An 18692-nucleotide genomic window follows, 5' to 3' on the forward strand; every position below is an offset into this window, starting at 1 on the left:
CGCGCCGACGAGCCGATTTCTCGCGGGAAGGAACGGCGAGGAAAGAGCCGTCGAACGTCGCGGCGCGACGACGTCATCGGGACTCGGAACGGCTTCTTGATGAAGACAGGACTCGGAGGAGAGTTCGCGCGCCCCGACAGCGAGGAAGTCCCTCCACCTCGCCCGCGGCGCGCGAGGGTGGCTGAGCGAGGGATGAACGGGGGGCATGGCAAGAAGAGGACGCTTGCGCCCCATGACCGCGTGGCCGCTTTCGAGCGGCCACCTGTGCGCCCACCCTCTCTCTCTCTCTCATCCCCCATCGAAAGCACAGCGGCTTCCCGTATATATAAAGGTTGCCTCGGTATCGCCACACTTCGCATCATTACCGCGGTAACGTGCAATCCACTCAATCTCCACCCGCTCTCCGAGAGATCTATCGCCGCGCTCGGGCACGAGAGAGAAAGAGAGAGAGAGAGAGAGAGAGAGAGAGACAGAAAGACCCACGCCCGGCGTATCTCGGTGAGTTCGACGATTTCTCTCGCAAGCACACACACGTTAGTCCTCCACGTCGTTCCTCGCATCCCCCGTCGTCGTGTTACGCTTTTCGTCGGCCGGCCGTCCACGCGGCCGGCCCGTAACTCGCGCGTTTCCCGTCCGCTCCGGAGAACGGTGAAATCTCGTTACGGCGAACTGCGTCGCTTCCTCACGTGTGTGTGCGTGTGTGTATGTGTACACCTGCCTAACTAACGTCACATCGGCGGGGAAACGAGCCGCGGAGTTCGTTCGGCGCGTAAATTGCGTTTGCGGTAGCCGCGGCGGGCGAAAAATCACAAAGAGCGGAGTCCCGCGTCCTGCGCGCGGAAATTACTCCGTCGGGCGCGAACTTTCCGCGTGCCGGTGACGGAGATTTCGGAGAGCCGCGAAGAGGCACCCACCGTCCGCGCGAATCACCACCGTTCGCCGTAATAAAAATCGTTATGAACCGCGGTGCAAAAATCCTAGAGAATTTTTCCCTCGTGCGGGACACTTTCTTATAAAAATATTAATCACGACGGAGACGCACGCATTCCATGTCAAGGTGCATAGCTCGCCTCATGATTATTCAGAGCGTCGTCTTTCCGCCGCGTCTTCCTGCTTTCGGTCGCCCGAGGAGCCTGTGAATTTTCCCTCGAGAGAGAGAGAGAGAGAGGGACGATGTGCACTTCGGCGTGCACTTACACGGCTGTTCGCCGTCTCCAAGTGTCATCCTTCCTCGAAACGCGACTCTCCCCGTTTTCCGCGGCCGGCCAACGTTCGCCACGTCGAGCTTTTCGACTGGAAGCGAGCGCGAGGGCCACCCGCTGCGCGTCAAGTGGCCGGCATCATCGTCGGCGACCAAAATTCACCCAATAAAGCGATCCTCCGGCGCGCGCGCACGCATACCGCGGGTAATTGAAGTCATCGTCTGAACGAGCGCGAAAACATTTAACGGGACGATAAGTAATTACGGAGGCCGAGGCCGAAACGCGTAACGCTCGTCGCGCGATAAGCAACTCCGTCCCGACGCTCGAAGGAGCAGCTATCAATGCGTAATCCCATAACGAGCCGAAGCAATTAACGCGAGCGGCCGAAATTAATGCGCACCTCATTATCGCGCGACAAGCTGCGTCTCTTGTGCGCTCATTAAAATGTCCTCGTTGGTAATTAATTAATTAACGCTATGTTTACGCAACGCTCGATGATAGCGCGCGCGCGCGCGCGCGAGAGAGAGAGAGAGAGAAAATAATTGAATACCGTCGCGGATAACGGACGGTGGATCGCGACGATGAATCTTTTATCGCGGCGTTCTCCCTGCTTAATCACTGATTACGCAACAAACTCAACTGCTCCTCTCTCGTGCACGCCGTACGCGGGTAAATGTAGTAAAAGTCGATACGAGTGGTACACACAGAGGGTGTCCCCTGCAGCAAAGGGTAGCCGGCGAGCAAAAATGCGATTTAATCGTCTCACTTCGGTGACGCTCGCAAATTCTTTATGCTCTTTAAAAGCACACGCCGCCTGCCGAGCAAGAAGACGGGCAATTATTGCTACGGGGAAACTCGCCTGGTTTAATCGTCGTTAATCAAGGTCGGGAAATGTCGAGAGACACTCCTTCGCGTCGGTATTACTCGGTTAGTGTCAAATGGGTTTTAAATTTTCAGAACGCGACTCGTGTTCTTTGACTTTCTCGGAAGAGACGGGGTGTAATTATTAATAATAACAGCGTTCCTTCAGTGAACGAACGATAATATTGGGAAAAGCAATATACTGTATTGCGGTTCAGAATGTTTCGAATGCACGGAAAGAAATGCAATGAAATTTCCAACATTAGCGTTAATCTTCTTGATTCAAATATCATTGAAGCTACTGCGTTACGTATTGTTTCAATAATTAAAGTATTGGCTTTAATGATATTGCTGTTAAACCGAAAGGACTTTACTCTTACGCATGTTGACCTTTTCCGTGTATATTTTCGAAATCTGCGAAATTAATAACACCAAAGGAGCATTTCGAAAAGTCAAATTTAAAACTATCCATTCTTCGATTCTCTGCGAAAAGGGATCGATCATTATTATAAAATTATCATTTTAATTGAAATTTTTTGCTAAAGCTATATAATTTTTATCAAGATATAAGAGGAAAATTCGGAAACGGACAAAGCGAAGCTACTGAAACTCTGTATTCTCATTCGATGCCGTTGGGTTCCCGAGGAGAAAATGTCTTTGGATTTGTACGGGACATTCGGAAATGAAAATTTTTCGCGGAACACTTCGCGCACGCGTGAAAACGTCGTGCGGCAACTTGGGCGATAATTTCCCGTGGTTTTCTCGTCATTTGCTCGTGTCACAGCGAGCAATTACGTATATACATGTAACACGTTTGCTCGGCGAGCAAATGTGTTCCACATTGAATTCGCGAAACGATTAAACGGATTTATCTCGGTAAATGTGCGGTGCGAGTAATCAACGGACCATACGTTATAACGCGCCTGTAGAATTGGCGGCGAAATTGAGATCCACAAGTTGGGGTTTGATGAGGGCAACGACAATTAGAATTTTCGCGTTGCGAATAACAACGTAACGATAACGTACACATACACACACACTTTCAAATCTTTGAAATTCCGCTATTACAGCTGAGTAATATCGCAAGAAATATTTGTTTGACCGAGATATTTCAAACGAAAGATATTATTCTGCATCCTACATGTCGAATCAAATATCCACGAGTATTCTGCATTTCCAAATATAATCGTCATATTATCTCGTATCTATTATATTCGAAATATAATTTGGAGAATTTTCACAAGTAGTATCGAAAACACTCACTGAGGTTCGGTTTTTCATTTTCTGGTTAACTCGTGGTTTAAACTTAACCTGGTAATAATATAAAAATTATATTCTTCTATTCGTGGTATATCGATGCTACGAGAATCCTCGGTAAATTTTTATAAACGAGAAAACAGCAATTACACCTCAATTGATGCAACTCTCACCTAGCTACCTAATGACGTGTCATTAATGGTGATTAATCGCGTCCAGCGTGAGAAAATCGATCGACCGTGTGTTCTTGCCCGACGAAGAACTTTCGGCCGACGTGAGGGGTGGCGAAAATCGTTCGATTTCAAGTAAACATCGCTCGTCGGATACCTACGGGGCTAAGACAAGGGGGAGGGAGGAGACACACATTATCGGCTCGTGTGCGAATTTCATGGCCGAAGGCGCAAATATTACTCACCGACACGGATGTTACGTAGACGGCCGCGCACAGAGACGCGCGCTCACCCCTCTCGTTCCGCGGTTGCCTCCGCGTTAGTAGGGATTATCTCCGTATTAATACAACGTGTGTAACACGGATCGTGATGTTCGCACGCACACATCCCCCATCCGACATCGTCGTGCATAATCGTAGTAGTTAAGCGGCGAATTATACGCGACATAACTTCGACACGCAGGTGTCACTTTCGCGCTCTTCGCAAGCTCGCGAGCGACACGCGTCGCGGCACGATGCAGGCTGCGTTCCGAAATGTGCTGACTGTACTGATAATACAGTTTTTGCGGATTCCGGAGTCGTTTTCAGCATGCTGCGAGCTAGTAAAGCGTATCGCCTTTTTAACGAAATTGGGTCCTGAAACTGCTGACTTCCGGCTGGTTTCCGCACGTTATCTCAAGGTGGTGCAAGTTCAGTATTGCATACGGTGACAAAAAAATGTCTCTGGATTTAATACAATTTTTTTAATTGAGGCAAATTTGTCTTTTGGAATGGAGTAAACAAACGAATATTTGATTCAACAAGCAGGATTGTTTGTTTCTCGATCAATAAGTATCTTTGAATCAACTGACATATTTCATTTGTATTTTTATTCAAGCATTATAATATCACGAGCGATAAATTATTCGTGAGAAGTAACATTACGTTAGAAATATATTAAAGAACTTTTTAGTTTCAGTGGAACAATATTTAATGTATAATGAAATTAATTTTTTCATTGAAAACGAAATATTACTTCCTCTAAATAATACTGTTTCTTTTTCGTCAAACGACAAATAATTTATTTTAACGAAACAACATTTTTATTCAAACCAAACGATATTTGATATCAAATTATATTGTTTGTATTAAACAAATCAAAGTTAAACAAATATGTATACTAAATCCAAAGAAACCTTTCTCTCTGTGTATGGCAATCAACAGTTGAAATGTTCTTTAAACTCCTCGTCTGAAAGAGGAAGGCCACTATATATTCTCAACGTTATTTTTCACGCGTAGTCTCAACATCAATGATCCTAGTTTTGTCATTATTTTTAAAACATTCCCAACGTCTTCCTTATCGTCAAACCGTGAATTTTGAAAACAATTTTCAGCAAAATTTACAATAACGTACGTACAATTACGCACCAACTAAACTTGGTGTTAGCTCGGCCGTAATTCCAAATTCACTCTTACACATTCGTTACATTTTAAATAAGTTATACCGCGAACACCCCATGCGGCACAATTAGTTTCGCATACGTTCTTTAAACGCGCTTTAAATACGATTATGAGACGTTACATGCGTTTAAAGAACGTGTATGAAACTAACATGCGCCATCCAGGGCACGTTGCCGGCTAATACCGCGTGATACCGCAAATGCGTTCCAATTTTCTCGGTACCGTCACAGTCCGCCGGTAATCTCGGGACGGCTGAAATCTGCTGATTTCAGCAGCGGCACTGTCAGTACTGACAGCGCGTTTTCGGAACGCATCCATAGGTAGACGTCTCGGCGGAGACAAATACTTTTTCAAACTATCGGTGTTCGCGCTCAATGCGCTAAAACCGTAAATCCGCTCACGTGCGCATCGTTTCGCGGCGGGCGTCTAAACAGAATTAATTTGCGATCCGATGAATTATTCAGGAAATGCGGCGTCGCTGCTGATAGCCTTTCTTCTCCACTCTCTTCCTCTCTCTCTCTCTCTTACACTTGCAATCGCCTCGGTTACCGCGCGACGTTACCGGCGATAGGGCTGTCCGCCCGAAAGGCGGTAATTTCGAATCCGAGCGATCCTCTAACCCGAGCAACCATATTAATTAATCAGCGACGCCATTCCGCCTCCGCTGTTGGCCACGGAGATTCACCGGGAGCCGGTGAAAAATAAGAATACGAGTGACGAACGCAACGAAGTCCGCGGCGTTGAACAGGGGGGAAAAGTTGACCGTGCGCATTAGCGCAGTAACAGACGGCGACGGTTTATCGAGCGACCGAGATACCGCGCGTATTACACGCCGGTTAACTCTTCGGCGCAACCTGCCGCGCTTTAACGCGGGCTGTTTCGCGCGATGAAATGGTCATAACGACGACGACGGGCGCTTCTTCCGCGCGGGCTGCTCTCCCGCACCCCCGCGTGTTATTTAACGACGGCCAAAGCCCACACTCGACGATTGTTGGCGCAGTCTTGAATTTATCTTCCCTCCTCTCGTTCTCCCGCGCGTCAAACGTCGCACGGGAGGGGGAGAGGAGGGGGGGGGGAGGAATTATGTCAGCGGCAGAGGCGTTGCATAATTTCAGCCGGAGCACGCACAACCGCGCAACCGAAGACAACAACCGTGTTGTCGCGCGTCGTGCTCGCGCGTTTTGTGCCACCCCCCCCCCTTCCCCGTTGTTCGGATTACGCCCCCGCATGCCAACTATCTGTCTGTCTGTCTGTCTCCATCGCTCTTTCTCTTTCTCTCTCTCTCTCTCTCTCTCTCGCATGCGCTCTCGCTGCGTAGTTAAAAGAGAGGGAAAAGAGAGATCATTCTTTCCGATGCTGATTAGATAATGCGCGCGCGCGCGCGATACACGCGATATACACGCGGCGCATATGTCCGGCGAAGCCAGGTAGATCTGCGAAATTGTACCGTAGAAAATGAAGCGACGCACTGTTTGCCTGATTGCAGAGAGGGACGATGGACGCTAAACGCATCACGGGCTTGATCGCCTTCGTCGTGATCGTCGGCTTCGCCAGCGCGAACGAGAATTACATGGATTACGGAGGTGAGTGACCAATCAGACGAGTTCTTTCTTATTACCCCCGCCGACGACTGGTGCAGTGGAAATTTCGCAAAAATCCCGGGGTTTTTTTTCTCGCAACGCAATTCTCAGACGTCGGGTATTTGCCTGGAAACAATGCCGTCCGCGCTACTAGAGACGAAGAGGGAGTTTCTCGGAGCTCCCCGACCGAAAGAGCCGCGAAACGCGCATGAAACGTAATATAAAAACCGCGCTCTCGGCGACAATCGTGACGTCGGCGGTGAAGTTACGAATTTCCCGCGTTGACGTGATCGATGGAATTGTCGGAGCACCGTTTCACCGGGGGGGGAAACAGCCGGGAAATTGTCCCCTCGAGGATTAATACCGACTGCGACAAACTCGTGCCCTTTGATTGCCCCTCGCATTTTTTCCGCTTCTGGATCAAGAGGAGCCGCGTCCTCTGCCAATGAGCGGATTACAACCGGGTCCCCCCTGCGCTGTAGCTCCACTAGTTCCTCCAATTCATCCGGATTGCTCTCGTGCACTCTCTCCCGGCGCTGAAGCGTCATAACGTCGCGCAATCGGGCGGGAGAAATTCCGCGAGCCTTGCAATCGCGCGATCCCCGACGACGGCGATTATGAGAATCGTAATTATTATCGGGTATCGCTCGAATGAACGGCCGGGCAAACGAAACTTGTCTTGTTGCAGAAACGAAGTAAAATCGAGCTAAAATTGGAACAAAATCCCTCTTTGAAGAAGGTCTCTCTAGCAAAGAAAAAAAGAGTGCCAGATTCAAGTGAACGATTGCTTTAATATACCTTAGCAAATTTTTACTCGGGTCAAACGATGTTTATTTGATCCGAGTAAAATATTTCTCAAGTAAATTATGCAAGCAAAATATTTACTTTATCCGAGCCGAATTCACTCAATCCAAGTGGAAATTTGCCAAGAAGTATGGGAGTAATTATTTGCTTGAATCTAACACTTTTATTCTGTGCGCGAAAAGTCGATACTAAAAGTTATCGTGATCATGGTTGTCGCTTTTTCGCAATGTTAAATGGTTGTGCGCCGCGTTTTGCCTCGTGTCGCGTGCACCTGTCATATCATCTCACGAATTCTGACAGTTCATCAGTTTGCGTATTAAAGAAAAAAAAAAAAAAATATTGAAGACGGAAAAATGAGGAAATCGATTTATAGTCTAACATAGAATTTTGTTGTTTAATCCTTATTTAAATGCGCGAACCGAGATTACTTTCCGTGTAATAATGATTGGCCATAGTTATGCAAGGAGGATCTAACTCACGTGGGGTACGTTTCGAGTTACGTGTAATTATAAAAAGTATAACTGTAAATTTAAAAGTATAAATAGCATTGAGATTTTGCGCAATCATTCGAGAAGTCAAGCACGGCCCATTTTCTTCTCCTTAAAGATACTCATTGGCAAGTTTAGTCCTTAAAAAATGGATAAAATCTAGTAAAAGTGATACGATTGATAGAAAGAAAGAATTCTTTTTTAATTAATTTTAGACGCCCATACGGCTTGAATGGTTTCACATGGGAAGACGTGTAGACCACTCATCGGTAACAGAATCTCCAAAATCGTAATTTCGTTGGATCCTTCTTGCATAACTAATTAGTTAAACAGCGTAACGCACGTCTGTCGTTCTAATACAATAACAACTGTCTCATCGCAAAAGTAAGAAAAATCCCAATCGAGACACGATATTCGCGTCTAATTTACATCCTATTATTGTCCAAACGAATCCGCGGAATTTTCGACGCAGTTTCACAATCGGATAATCGCGCTATTTTCAAAAGGACGTTCGCTTCCCTGAGAATCACCATACCGACAAACGAACGCGCGAGATCGCTCATAATAACGCCCATAATTCTCGCCTCGCAGCCCTTAGCCGTTCGCCGTGTTTTTCCGAGCTGCTACTCCCCCGTCGGGCTGCAAGACTCATTAAAGTTTTAGTCTCACTCGGCATGATAACACGTTTTGTATTCCATTACCGGTAATGCCGCGTATCAACGCGAGAGACCGTCACCGTCACCGTGTCCTCCCGCCACAATAATTAATGATCGCGCCGGATGGTTTATTAAACCGCCAGCCTTCTAGACCGTCGTGGAAAATAAGTCTAATTAAGCCTTCCGTCGAGCTTCGCTCTCTATTACGATGGATCCGTTACGTCGTATTAACATGAAATTACTGTTATCTTCTCTCTCTTTCTCTCTTTCTCGGTGCGCGTCTGAATGTATCGATCCGCGCGAGAGTAATTTTTACAGAACGCGAGCTACGCACCTGCATACCCGATAATTCGCGATCTCATTTTTAATAACGCATTTTTCAGATAGATTTTCCAAAAAAATGTAATAAATTTCTCTCCCTTTCTCTCTCCCTTTTCCCTCATGTAACGCATTCGGCACGCAATCGATTCGGGAATCGTGGTGGATTACACTTAGCACTCGCGGTGATAGATTCGCGGCGGCGGTTATCGTAAATCCGATCCGACCGTTTCGTATCGATCGATCGTCGCACGCGTCGCACTTTTTCATCATCGTCCCTCCTGACCGCGCGAAAGCGCGATAGGTCAAACGTCTCCATTCAATAACCGGCCGTAAAAAGGCAGAATTTTATCATGTAGCCTGTCCGACCGACGTCGTAATAATCTCGTTACAACGTCGTCTCGGGAGAGTCGCCTGGGTGTTCTGGGGAGATCCTTTCGTCTCATCGATATACCTTTCAATGCCGTCCATTCGAGCGTACACGGTGAAAGACACTTTGTACTTGTGTTAAAATCGGTCCTTGTTAAAAAAAAAAAGACAAACATTCGGGCAAAATTGTTAACACACCCGTGCGTTAATTTAACATATTGTGTTTGTTATTTCAATATTTTATGTCGAGTCTCTCGATATTCAGCATGTATAAGCGTTAAAATAACACATCTCACACTTCAGTGTCGAATTAACGTATTAATTTTGTGTTAATTGTTGACATATTTGCGTTGCTTCTCATCATATCCACCATGTGTTAAATTAACACAAAAGTGTAGGCCGTTTGGGACATGTGAAATGTGTGAAATCTAACGCGAAATTTCCTACTGTGTAGACAAATCTCAGCACGTGGGACGTTCTCAGACTTTCTCGGCCGGGAAGAACACCGGGCCGAACGATACTGACGTTATTCTCATCTCGGTCGTGATATTTTAATTAATCCTTTTTCCCGGTCTCCCGCTTGTGCATTCGCGAGGCGAGCGCCAGTTTCCTCCCCGATAGACCTCTTTCCGTAGTTCCAATGTATTATTTATCGAAGCTTTCTGTGGGGAGTATTAGAGAAGCTGTTAACAAAGCAAGCGAACTACGAGGGCGGACTTCGCGAGGACGGTAAAGTTTAACGCGACGATCCGCATTATACAGGCAGGCAACGTAGCCCTACGGCAGTCAACAGGTGTGTTAACACAGCTCGAGTCCGCAATTAGACCGGTGCATTATTAATTGTATTTTCCACGGAATTGCTTCGGCGGATCCGCCGGCAAAATCGACGCGCCGATTGTAACTGCGGCGACGCGCCCCGATTTCTCGTCTGTGTTACAATTTGTTTTGCAAGACATTTGATTTATTTGATGGCTCACGCGCGAGTTGCGGTTTTTCGGTGAAAAAGCGCATCGCCGATATGCCTCGGTTCCACCGCGTAAAATCCGAATTTCACCATGCAGACTTTTCAGAAAATTGTGACAAAGAGGGAGGGAGAGAGAGAGAGAGAGAGAGAAATCCAATTGGAAAATGGCTTTACTATTCGTTTTTGTGAGGTAACAAAACGCACGGGAAAGAGTTTGTCTTCCATACACTACGTGCTAGGCCGAAGCTGCGAGGTACATTGTTGGTTCTGATAAAAAGAAAATCGTTCTTTTAACTTTGATATTGGCTCGATCGAGTAGCAATCCGAATATAATAATTGCAGAGACGTAACGCCCGATAATCGACTCTCTCCTCATTTTTGATCTTTCAATATAAACGTTTTTCCTCTCTCGTGATATAAAAACACCATTTTTCAGAACAATTCGTATTTTTATCCTGACACAAAGGAACGAGTTGCGAGAATCGGAAATAAAGTGCGAGAACAGTTGCGATATTTCGCTCGTTTGGCCCTCGCTATCACGATATAACGATAAAATACAAAACAACAGCACGAGAGAGAGAGAGAGAGAGAGAGAGAAAAGGAGATGATTTCCTTAAACAAATAGATCAGACAAAGAACATCGGCAGTTTCGAACGTGTTTCATCCAGCTCGATAAAACGAGACAACGCTATTGTCATTGCCGCTGAAATATGCTTTTCGCCTGCTCCTTTTTCTCACGGAACGATCCATACGTGCGAATAAAAGTGAATAATCGTTATAACGGGCGTTATGTACGCCAGTAACCGTATAAACGTCCGTCGATTCGTATGGCCCCGCGCGCCCATACGAAGAACGCTACTTATCGTAAAGCGGTTTAATGTCGCATAAAAACGGACTTACCTGCAAAGCGTCATGCTTTCTCTCTATTCTCGCGTAAAAGTGGGTACGCGCATCACGCGCACATCTTGATTTGCATCTTTTCTTCCTTTCCTTTTATTCTTTCTTACGGAGGGGACACGTGCAGCACCGTCATTTATCGGGCCTCGGATCTCTTTCATTTCGGCAGGCCGGCGAGGTGGGTCGCCCCCTTCCCGCCATCGGCTTATTACAGCCGTACGCGCATTGTATTACAGATGAGCCGGCGGAGAAAACGGCCGAGAACATCCGCGAGCTCTACAGGCTCCTGCTGCAACGCAACGCATTGGACAATATTGGCATCCCGCTGGAGCATCTGATGATACGGAAGTCGCAGAGATCACCGTCCCTGCGTCTGCGATTCGGCCGTTCCGGCCCGCACTCCGTAAGTTCGCGTATCTTCAATTATTCTCGAATAATTTGTACTTTATTCTCCCGTGATTTCTCCTCATTATTCAACGTATCTGTCGTTCTTTTATTTTATATCTTCTTTCTTCTTCCCTTTATACGTCAGCCATCTGCGCCACTTTCCGCACGGGAAAAGATTGTATATTCTTGCTTATATATGAGAATATGAGACGTGAATTGATGTTAACCTTTTTCTGTATATATTTATATACTGATTATTGCCCGAATAAGATTTGATCCTGGAGCATGGTAAAGCAGATTCACGTAAATTCGCGTTATTCCGATTATTTGCATGAATTCTTAGTGAATTTCCCTTATTATATTATTCAACGAATCTATTCATTTTGCAATCCCTTTATTTCCCCTTCTTTCTTTCATGCGTCGACCGTTTGCGTCAACTTTTTGTATTCCTGTTGACTGTTGCCTCGGACAACATTTTTTCCGGGGCGTAGCAAAAGCAGATCCGGATTATTCCGACGTCGGTATTCGTGCACGTTGATCTCAGCGCGCGAGTTATTCCGCAAGCACCTCACGAGCTATCGCCTTTCTCTCTTCCTTTCTTTTTTCCCTTGCCCATCGCCTGTTCCTCGTTCACTCTCGGCTGAGATATGCTCTTAAACTTCTACAAGGTACGTGCGTCATGTTCGCCTGAGTTCCCTAATGCACCGTTGTAATTATTTTCTGTTTTACAAGCGATGCATCCTAAAAATACTCCCGACGGTAAGGAGAAGATGAACCGCGCGAATTTCCCGTCAGGTTGCTGTCGCTATCGCAAATGAGTAAGATTTTGCCGCGTTCCCTTTTCTTTTGGCTTAGCTATAAAATTATTTTCGTGCTTTACGCTCGAGACCGAGTTCAAACGAACGAATTAATTGCGAAGCCACGTGTATGAAGCCGCGTATCTCTCTTAGCCGGATGACAAGAAATGTGACAGAACATTCGAAAAAACTCATTAGAGTTAAACCAACAAGCCGTCTTGCCGAGCTGTGTTGACACCGATTTATTTTGCAAGACTGTCCCCGCGCAAACGTTTCCGAAGAGGACATTAATCAGAGGCAAGACACGAGCGACTTATGGAATCGTGTTTGCCGTGATTTCCACGTTTTACCATCCCTTTCCCGCGTAAAATCGCTGCGAAATAAACAATATGAAAAGCAATCACGTTCTTTTCCCTCACGGTGAAGCTTTATAAAGAGGGATTTCAATAGTTCCCTTCATTTAACGCTACTTTCCTCCTCTCGCGGGCGTTTTTATTACAAGATTACCGTTTCATTCAAAGCGCTTATACGCAAAACGGTAAACAAAGCGAGTTGATATCAAGCGTAACGCGATTGTGATAAGAGAGACGGGATTAATGTTCAACGGGAAGGACGGAGGATCAGAGGAATCCTCACAGTTTTGTAATACGCGCTCGGCGCATACGGGAGTACTCAGCGCGATTCTCTTCGAGGCGGACACGTTACGGTTACGTACGGATTACGAAACTACTTCCGTTTTCGAATACGCGCGGCTTAATTCGTAATGCTTCCCGGGCTGCATTCCCCCTTGCATTCTACTCGTAATGTGACGTGTATTTCCTGAGAGATTAATTTTCTCGTAATTAGCGAGAGTGATACGGCTACTGTGAAGCAAAGCGCCGGCCGTGATGCGGCACGCGATACGGAGTACGGCTCGGTAATTAAAAAAAAAAAAAAGGAGAAGGGGAAAGAAAGAAAAATACAAATGAGACAATTGAGACCGTCTTAACGAGCGTTTGGTGTGCTAAAAAGTTGTCCCGGGGAAAAACGGGATTACGGGGGCGATACAATTGCGACGCGCGCATAAAATATTAGTCGAGATTCACTTTCACGGGAGGACATGTGGAGTAATGTATACGCGCGGGGTTTAAAAATATGCACGAGGGGTGTTCCGAATATTTCCCCCGCGCTTCTCCCTCAACAGTGTACGGAACTTTGAGCGGCGACTTAAAGCCAATTGTTGTCGGACACGATTTAAAAGATGAACGACGATCACTTCGTTCACTTTTTACTGATAAGCAGACGCGGTAATTTAAACGATTACCGCCCGAATGCCAGCGTTGTTTTATTTATTGCTCCGCCGTGCGGTATTTTAAGAAGCCCGCCGGTATAAATCGCCCTACATATTTTCATGATAAATTATTTTGCAAGGTACTCTCGGCTATCACCCTTATTCACTCATAAAAGCTCACTCGTAAAGGCTCGCTCATAAAAGCGCGAAGATATTATTCCGCTCGGAGAGAGCTGCGATATCTCACTAAAAACTTGTAAAAAATTTACCTTCGGTTTTGTCAGTGAGTCGCGTTAATAGTGCTTGTACACGCCCACGTGCCGAGTGTCCCAGATTTCACGTGTTTCCTTTCGCTCGCCGATATATCAAGCGACTTGATCTCTCAAACGACTTTTCACCACTTCTAACATTAGTTTCGGAATATTTTTCTATAATGAATCTTCGAGATAAGGCACATTTCGTCGGAATGAAATTAATTTGATACCGCACGAACAGCGAAAGTGATCTATTTTCGCTTCTAACGTTTAATTTCTGGGAGAGAAGCTTTTTTATCCCGATCGCAACATTATCAAAGCCGTTCGATACGAAAAATTCTTCTTAATTCGTCGGAGTCGTCGAGATCCGACGCGAGTTCGGATCAGTCGTAAATTCGTTCGATGAGCTCGCCTACGAAAGAAAAGTATGCGACACACAGTTGGCGTTTTCATATATTCAACTCGCATCCGATTCAAAACCCACACATGCACTTTTCGCCCCACGCAAGTTCAGATATTTCTTTTATACACTTATTTCATCACCTTTACGAGGTCCCTTTGTCGCTTCGTGTATCTCCGATATCTTTTAGAATTTCAATGAAACCCCGCACGACAAATGTATCCAGCGAAGCGATCGTTCCGGTACATGCGCTTTAACGCAGGAAATGAGCAAACTGAATTTTACAGTTGCCCACACACGTCGACACGAGAAGCGCACGTATTTGCTGAAAGTAGGTGTGTTTCACCGGGTTTTTTTCTCGCGCGCGTGCCCATTGTGCGCAGGAATGCGCAATTTTATCGCGCCATCCGTTCTATTCGTCAGTCGAGGAATGCGTTTTAATCAATCAATTTCGCTCCCGCCTCACTTCGACGCTGTGCGCGAATTTCCGCGGCTACGCAGGGAAATTATGCGAAGATACTGTTACCGTTCGCAGCGTACGTTCGCCGGCGATGTGCCTAGTTCGACGTGCCCGCTGAAAAAAAGAGCGAGGAGATGCGGAACTTTCGTATCCTCAAAAGCTCGGCGAAATAATCGCGTCGCCTTGTGCTCGACGAAGCGCGCGACCTTTCTCTGACAAAGGTGTACCGCCGCGTCTGCACGTCGCAGAAAATCATCTTTCCCGATACGGCGTAAATGTGCCAAAAGAAGCTCCGGCCGCGCGCCGGGAAAGGAGGAACCGGCGACCATCCGGGTCTGTGAATTTCCTCCGTCTTTCGCGCGAAAATCGAAGACGACGACTAAAAGAGATCGCCGGCCTCTCTGCACGCGAAGAAACGACTCAGTTCCGTATTCCGAACTCACTTTTGTCGATAAAAGTGCCTTTAAAAGTGGCACAGGAGCTGCCAAATTGGCTGAGAAGCCGCGTTTGAGGCCACTTTTATTGATAAAAGTGAGTTCGGAATATGGACGTTAGCGGTGTCAGCTAAATCCCATTAGAAATTCAAACAGCCGATGAATTTAGCTGCGGCAGCAACATTAGCTACTTTCTGTTTCAAAAAAGACGCGTCGGTCGCGCACCGATCGGCTCCTAATTCCGACCTCCAACTCGCGAGCAACGTAATGAGGACACGGGAACTATCCCGGTATTTATCTCGAATTTACAAATGACCGTAGTTAATTAATAGGACGACTTTAACCCTCGCCTCGAACAACACGACGAGGAACGACGACTGACTGGAGATCCTTTCCCGAAGGAATTCGCGCGTTAGCTCGTTATAATGGGAAAACTTTCCGTCCTCCCGGCCTTGTGCCAATCATCCTACCGTGCGGAAAATTCTTCGCCGAAATACGCGCGAGATCGTGAGTTCTGTACCGTCGGCAATCACAACGGCCCGGCGGTGACGAGTGCGAAATTCCCGGGCCGAATGACGTAACGCATTTACGTAAGATTTGTATACGTACGTCGGTAAACCGCCCGTCGAGGACGTCACAGCACGTGTAGGCGATCCTACATGTGGACGCAATTTGCGAGGAACCATTCTGGCAATTTGCTTCCCGAAGGGTCCTGTATTGCTTCACTAGGATCACGCGTGTTTACACGGAACAACGTGGCTGAAAATAGTAGTCGCAATAATGATGATCTTTCCGCGGCAAGGACGGACCGCGCGCGCGAATTGCCTTAGAATTTCGTGTAAAATAACGTATTCACGCTGATGACCCGAACAATTGGTAAAACGCCGAAAATTACTCGGAACGCGCGCCCCAGGTAAATTGATAGAACGGAGGCGGATATTTTCCCGATTGAGCGGGATCCTCTTCTTCCGCTCTCAACCACACGTCGCGCGATCTCTTCCCTAATAAGATCGTGACTGGAGTTATTTACATCAGGGAGCTCTTCTTCCACCGCCAAATCCTACCTTTCCCAAATTGCGCTCGATTGTCGGCTTTTCGCTAATCAACCGACCGTGCCGCGCCTTGAAGTTTTTTTCTTGGCGAATTTGATGTTAGGAGATATTTTTACTTGCATCGCTCGTGGAGAATTTGTTCGGATCTGCGAAAGTTGTCAGTATGACTATCTGAAATCAATCTTAGTCGATAACTAAAATCTTTTCTAATTGTCATAAATAACGCCCTGCGCGGTAAAAAAAAAAAACATTTTGTGCTTGTGTTAAAGTCGGTCCCTGTTAAAATTTCTGTGTTAAATTTCCAACATATCCGTGTGTTAATTTAACATGTTGTGTTTATATTATCTCAATACGTTTTGCGTTATATCTCTCAATATTCAATGCGTGTAAGTGTTAAAATAACATATTTCGTATTTCAATGTCGATTCGCGTATTAATTCTGTATTAATTTTTGTCTGTATTTTTGTATTATTTTTCAATTTTTTGTCGCGTTAAATTCACTCAAAAATTTGAATGGACTATTTAGGACATGTAAAATATGTTAGATTTAACATACAACTTTTTTACTATGTAAGAAAAATCAGAAATTTCCTTTTCTAAAACATTTCTATTCGCGAGTCAAAATAGTTAATAGATTCAGATCCGTCTGGCGTATTCCATTTCCTTCTACAAGTGTAAATCTCGTTAAACTTTTATTTTATTTTCTACCTATTTATTTCACTTTATTATATTTATTTTACTTATTTTATTTATTTTACCATTTCATTTCTTCTTTTTGTGCTACGTATATATCTTAGCACGCGGTAATTTTACATTTCATCCCTTTAGTCCTGATATCTCTCCCTTTCGTGTCATGCTCCGCTCCGTTCAATCCTATCTCGGTCCTGACGTGAAAAGGACAGTCCGTTTCTCGTGGCGCTTTACCTACCTTTCGCACAATTCGAAGAGAGAGAGAGAAAGAGAGAGAGAGAGAGAGAGAGAAAGAGGTTCTCCACGATTAAATCGGTATTAAACGGGCACAGCGGCGAGCGCGAGTCGCGACGACGTGCAATTAACTGGATTTTCACGAGCAATTAAGTAATTAGCATCCTCGCGGTGTGTTTCAGGCGGGGGTCCTGCCGAGACCGATGGGCGTAGCGGCGGCGGCGGGATACGACGACAACAATTAATCGGCGGCAGCTGATTTAGCCGGAGGCACCTTTTCCGTTTCGTTCGTTGATGAAAACGCCTACCCTCTTCTCTCGTATAAATTACGCATTACTCTGTTTCACTTCACGGTGCTCTGTTCCGCGCGCGTTCGCCGACCTTCCCGAAGCTCTCTCGCGTTATACTCCTTTAAGAAGCGAAGAAGCGGGCCGGAGAAAACAATTTACGTGTTTCTCGATTGTGTGAAACCCGAGGATCGGATGGAAATGGAAGGGGAGAGGAAGGGAGAGAAAGAGAGAAGGAGAAAGAGAAAGAAAGTTCTTCTTCGTCAATTAATTAAACCTAAAACCGCGGAGAGAGAGAGAAGGAGAGAGAGAGAGAGAGAGACGCCGACGGTGATTGATCGCGTGTGAACACGTAGTTTCTTCCGCGCAAGGCCGCGTCTTTAGGAGATCCCCGACGTAACAATTCCCGCGTTCGGAGAGAAGCACCAACACTCGCAGCAGCTGAACTCTTTCGCTTCGCGCCCGTTCGAATTCCACAACGCGTCGACACGTCCCTACCTCGCTGTTCCCCTTAATTAGCGACGGCGCTCTGCAAGAGGACACTTGGCCTAAGTCCCTCATTCGACGCGCGAGGTAACTAATCCGCGCGTCTCGATCTCGTTACGGACGCTATTACCCCTCCGTTTAATTATTGTCGCGCGCCGATATGTGCGTTACATTCGCGCGTTATCCACCTTGGCCGGCTGCTTTCGACAGACCGGACGAATGACGAATTCAATTGTCATCGGCGAGAAGCGAAACGCGACGTTCGACGTTTCGAGAGAGAGAGAGAGAGAGAGAGAGAGAGAAAGACGGGACGAGCTCGGATTGAATTTGTACAGAGCCGACATGAATTACGAATCGATAAACGCTATCTTATCGGTGTTCTGTTTTCGCGCTTTCACGGACTTGATTCCGGTCCTTCTTGGCCGTCTTCGGGGGCCTCTCGACAGCACAGCAATTCCGAGCAATTCCGTAGACCTTCCACGCTGGACCACGTCGTCTTAAGAAAGGATGGGCTCTCTCTCTCCAGCCGTAGTAGGATCGTAAAAATCACTCGATAGCTCCGAGACGCTGTGTAATTGTCAACAGCTGGCCTGTTGGTCCACCGGTCGGTCGCTAAAGGCGTGGTCTCTCGATAAATGTGCCAAATAACATGACCGTTGCTTTGTCGTAAGATAGAGGAAAGGGAATCAAGTGGAAAGGCAAAGACGCGGTACTCCCCGCGGTAATCTGAGGACGTAACGCAGAGGCAGGCTAAGAAGCCGGCGCGTCTCGATGTTCGAAGACTTCGGGTATCATCTGTGCGGAATACGGGTCGTTCGATGAAGCCATAAAGAGGGTCGTGTCTCAATACTGTGTGAATATGTCGATTTGCAAAATTAAAAATAAATTATTATGTAACACTGTGTCACATTTATTCCTCTGCAGCAATTGTGTTCA

The 18692-nt window shown here is 46.4% G+C and overlaps 1 protein-coding gene across 2 annotated transcripts; it reads left to right on the forward strand.

Moving 5' to 3' along the window:
* Positions 1-357: 357 nt before the first annotated feature.
* Positions 358-18669, forward strand: LOC106741513 (short neuropeptide F-like). Of its 2 annotated transcripts, none has more exons than XM_014613627.1 (4): positions 358-498; positions 6416-6512; positions 11242-11408; positions 17166-18669. In XM_014613627.1, the coding sequence occupies exons 2-4, from the start codon at positions 6425-6427 to the stop codon at positions 17226-17228; spliced, it is 318 nt and encodes a 105-aa protein (XP_014469113.1). In that variant the 5' UTR covers positions 358-498; positions 6416-6424; the 3' UTR covers positions 17229-18669. The 2 variants fall into 2 exon arrangements, with proteins under 2 accessions (XP_014469113.1, XP_014469111.1); XM_014613625.1 differs by lacking the exon at positions 358-498 and adding an exon at positions 6255-6356.
* Positions 18670-18692: the final 23 nt, after the last annotated feature.

The sequence above is a fragment of the Dinoponera quadriceps genome, unplaced genomic scaffold (genome assembly GCF_001313825.1).
Source record: "Dinoponera quadriceps isolate SergipeBrazil2010 unplaced genomic scaffold, ASM131382v1 scaffold405, whole genome shotgun sequence".
NCBI lineage: Eukaryota > Metazoa > Arthropoda > Insecta > Hymenoptera > Formicidae > Dinoponera > Dinoponera quadriceps.

Coding starts and splice junctions, on each gene's coding strand:
- LOC106741513 (XM_014613625.1), top strand. CDS start 6,297: ATGCGCGCGCGCGCGCGATACACGCGATATACACGCGGCGCATATGTC. Junction 6,357..6,415: donor CATATGTCCGGCGAAGCCAG/GTAGATCTGCGA, acceptor GCCTGATTGCAG/AGAGGGACGATGGACGCTAA. Junction 11,409..17,165: donor GCCGTTCCGGCCCGCACTCC/GTAAGTTCGCGT, acceptor GGTGTGTTTCAG/GCGGGGGTCCTGCCGAGACC.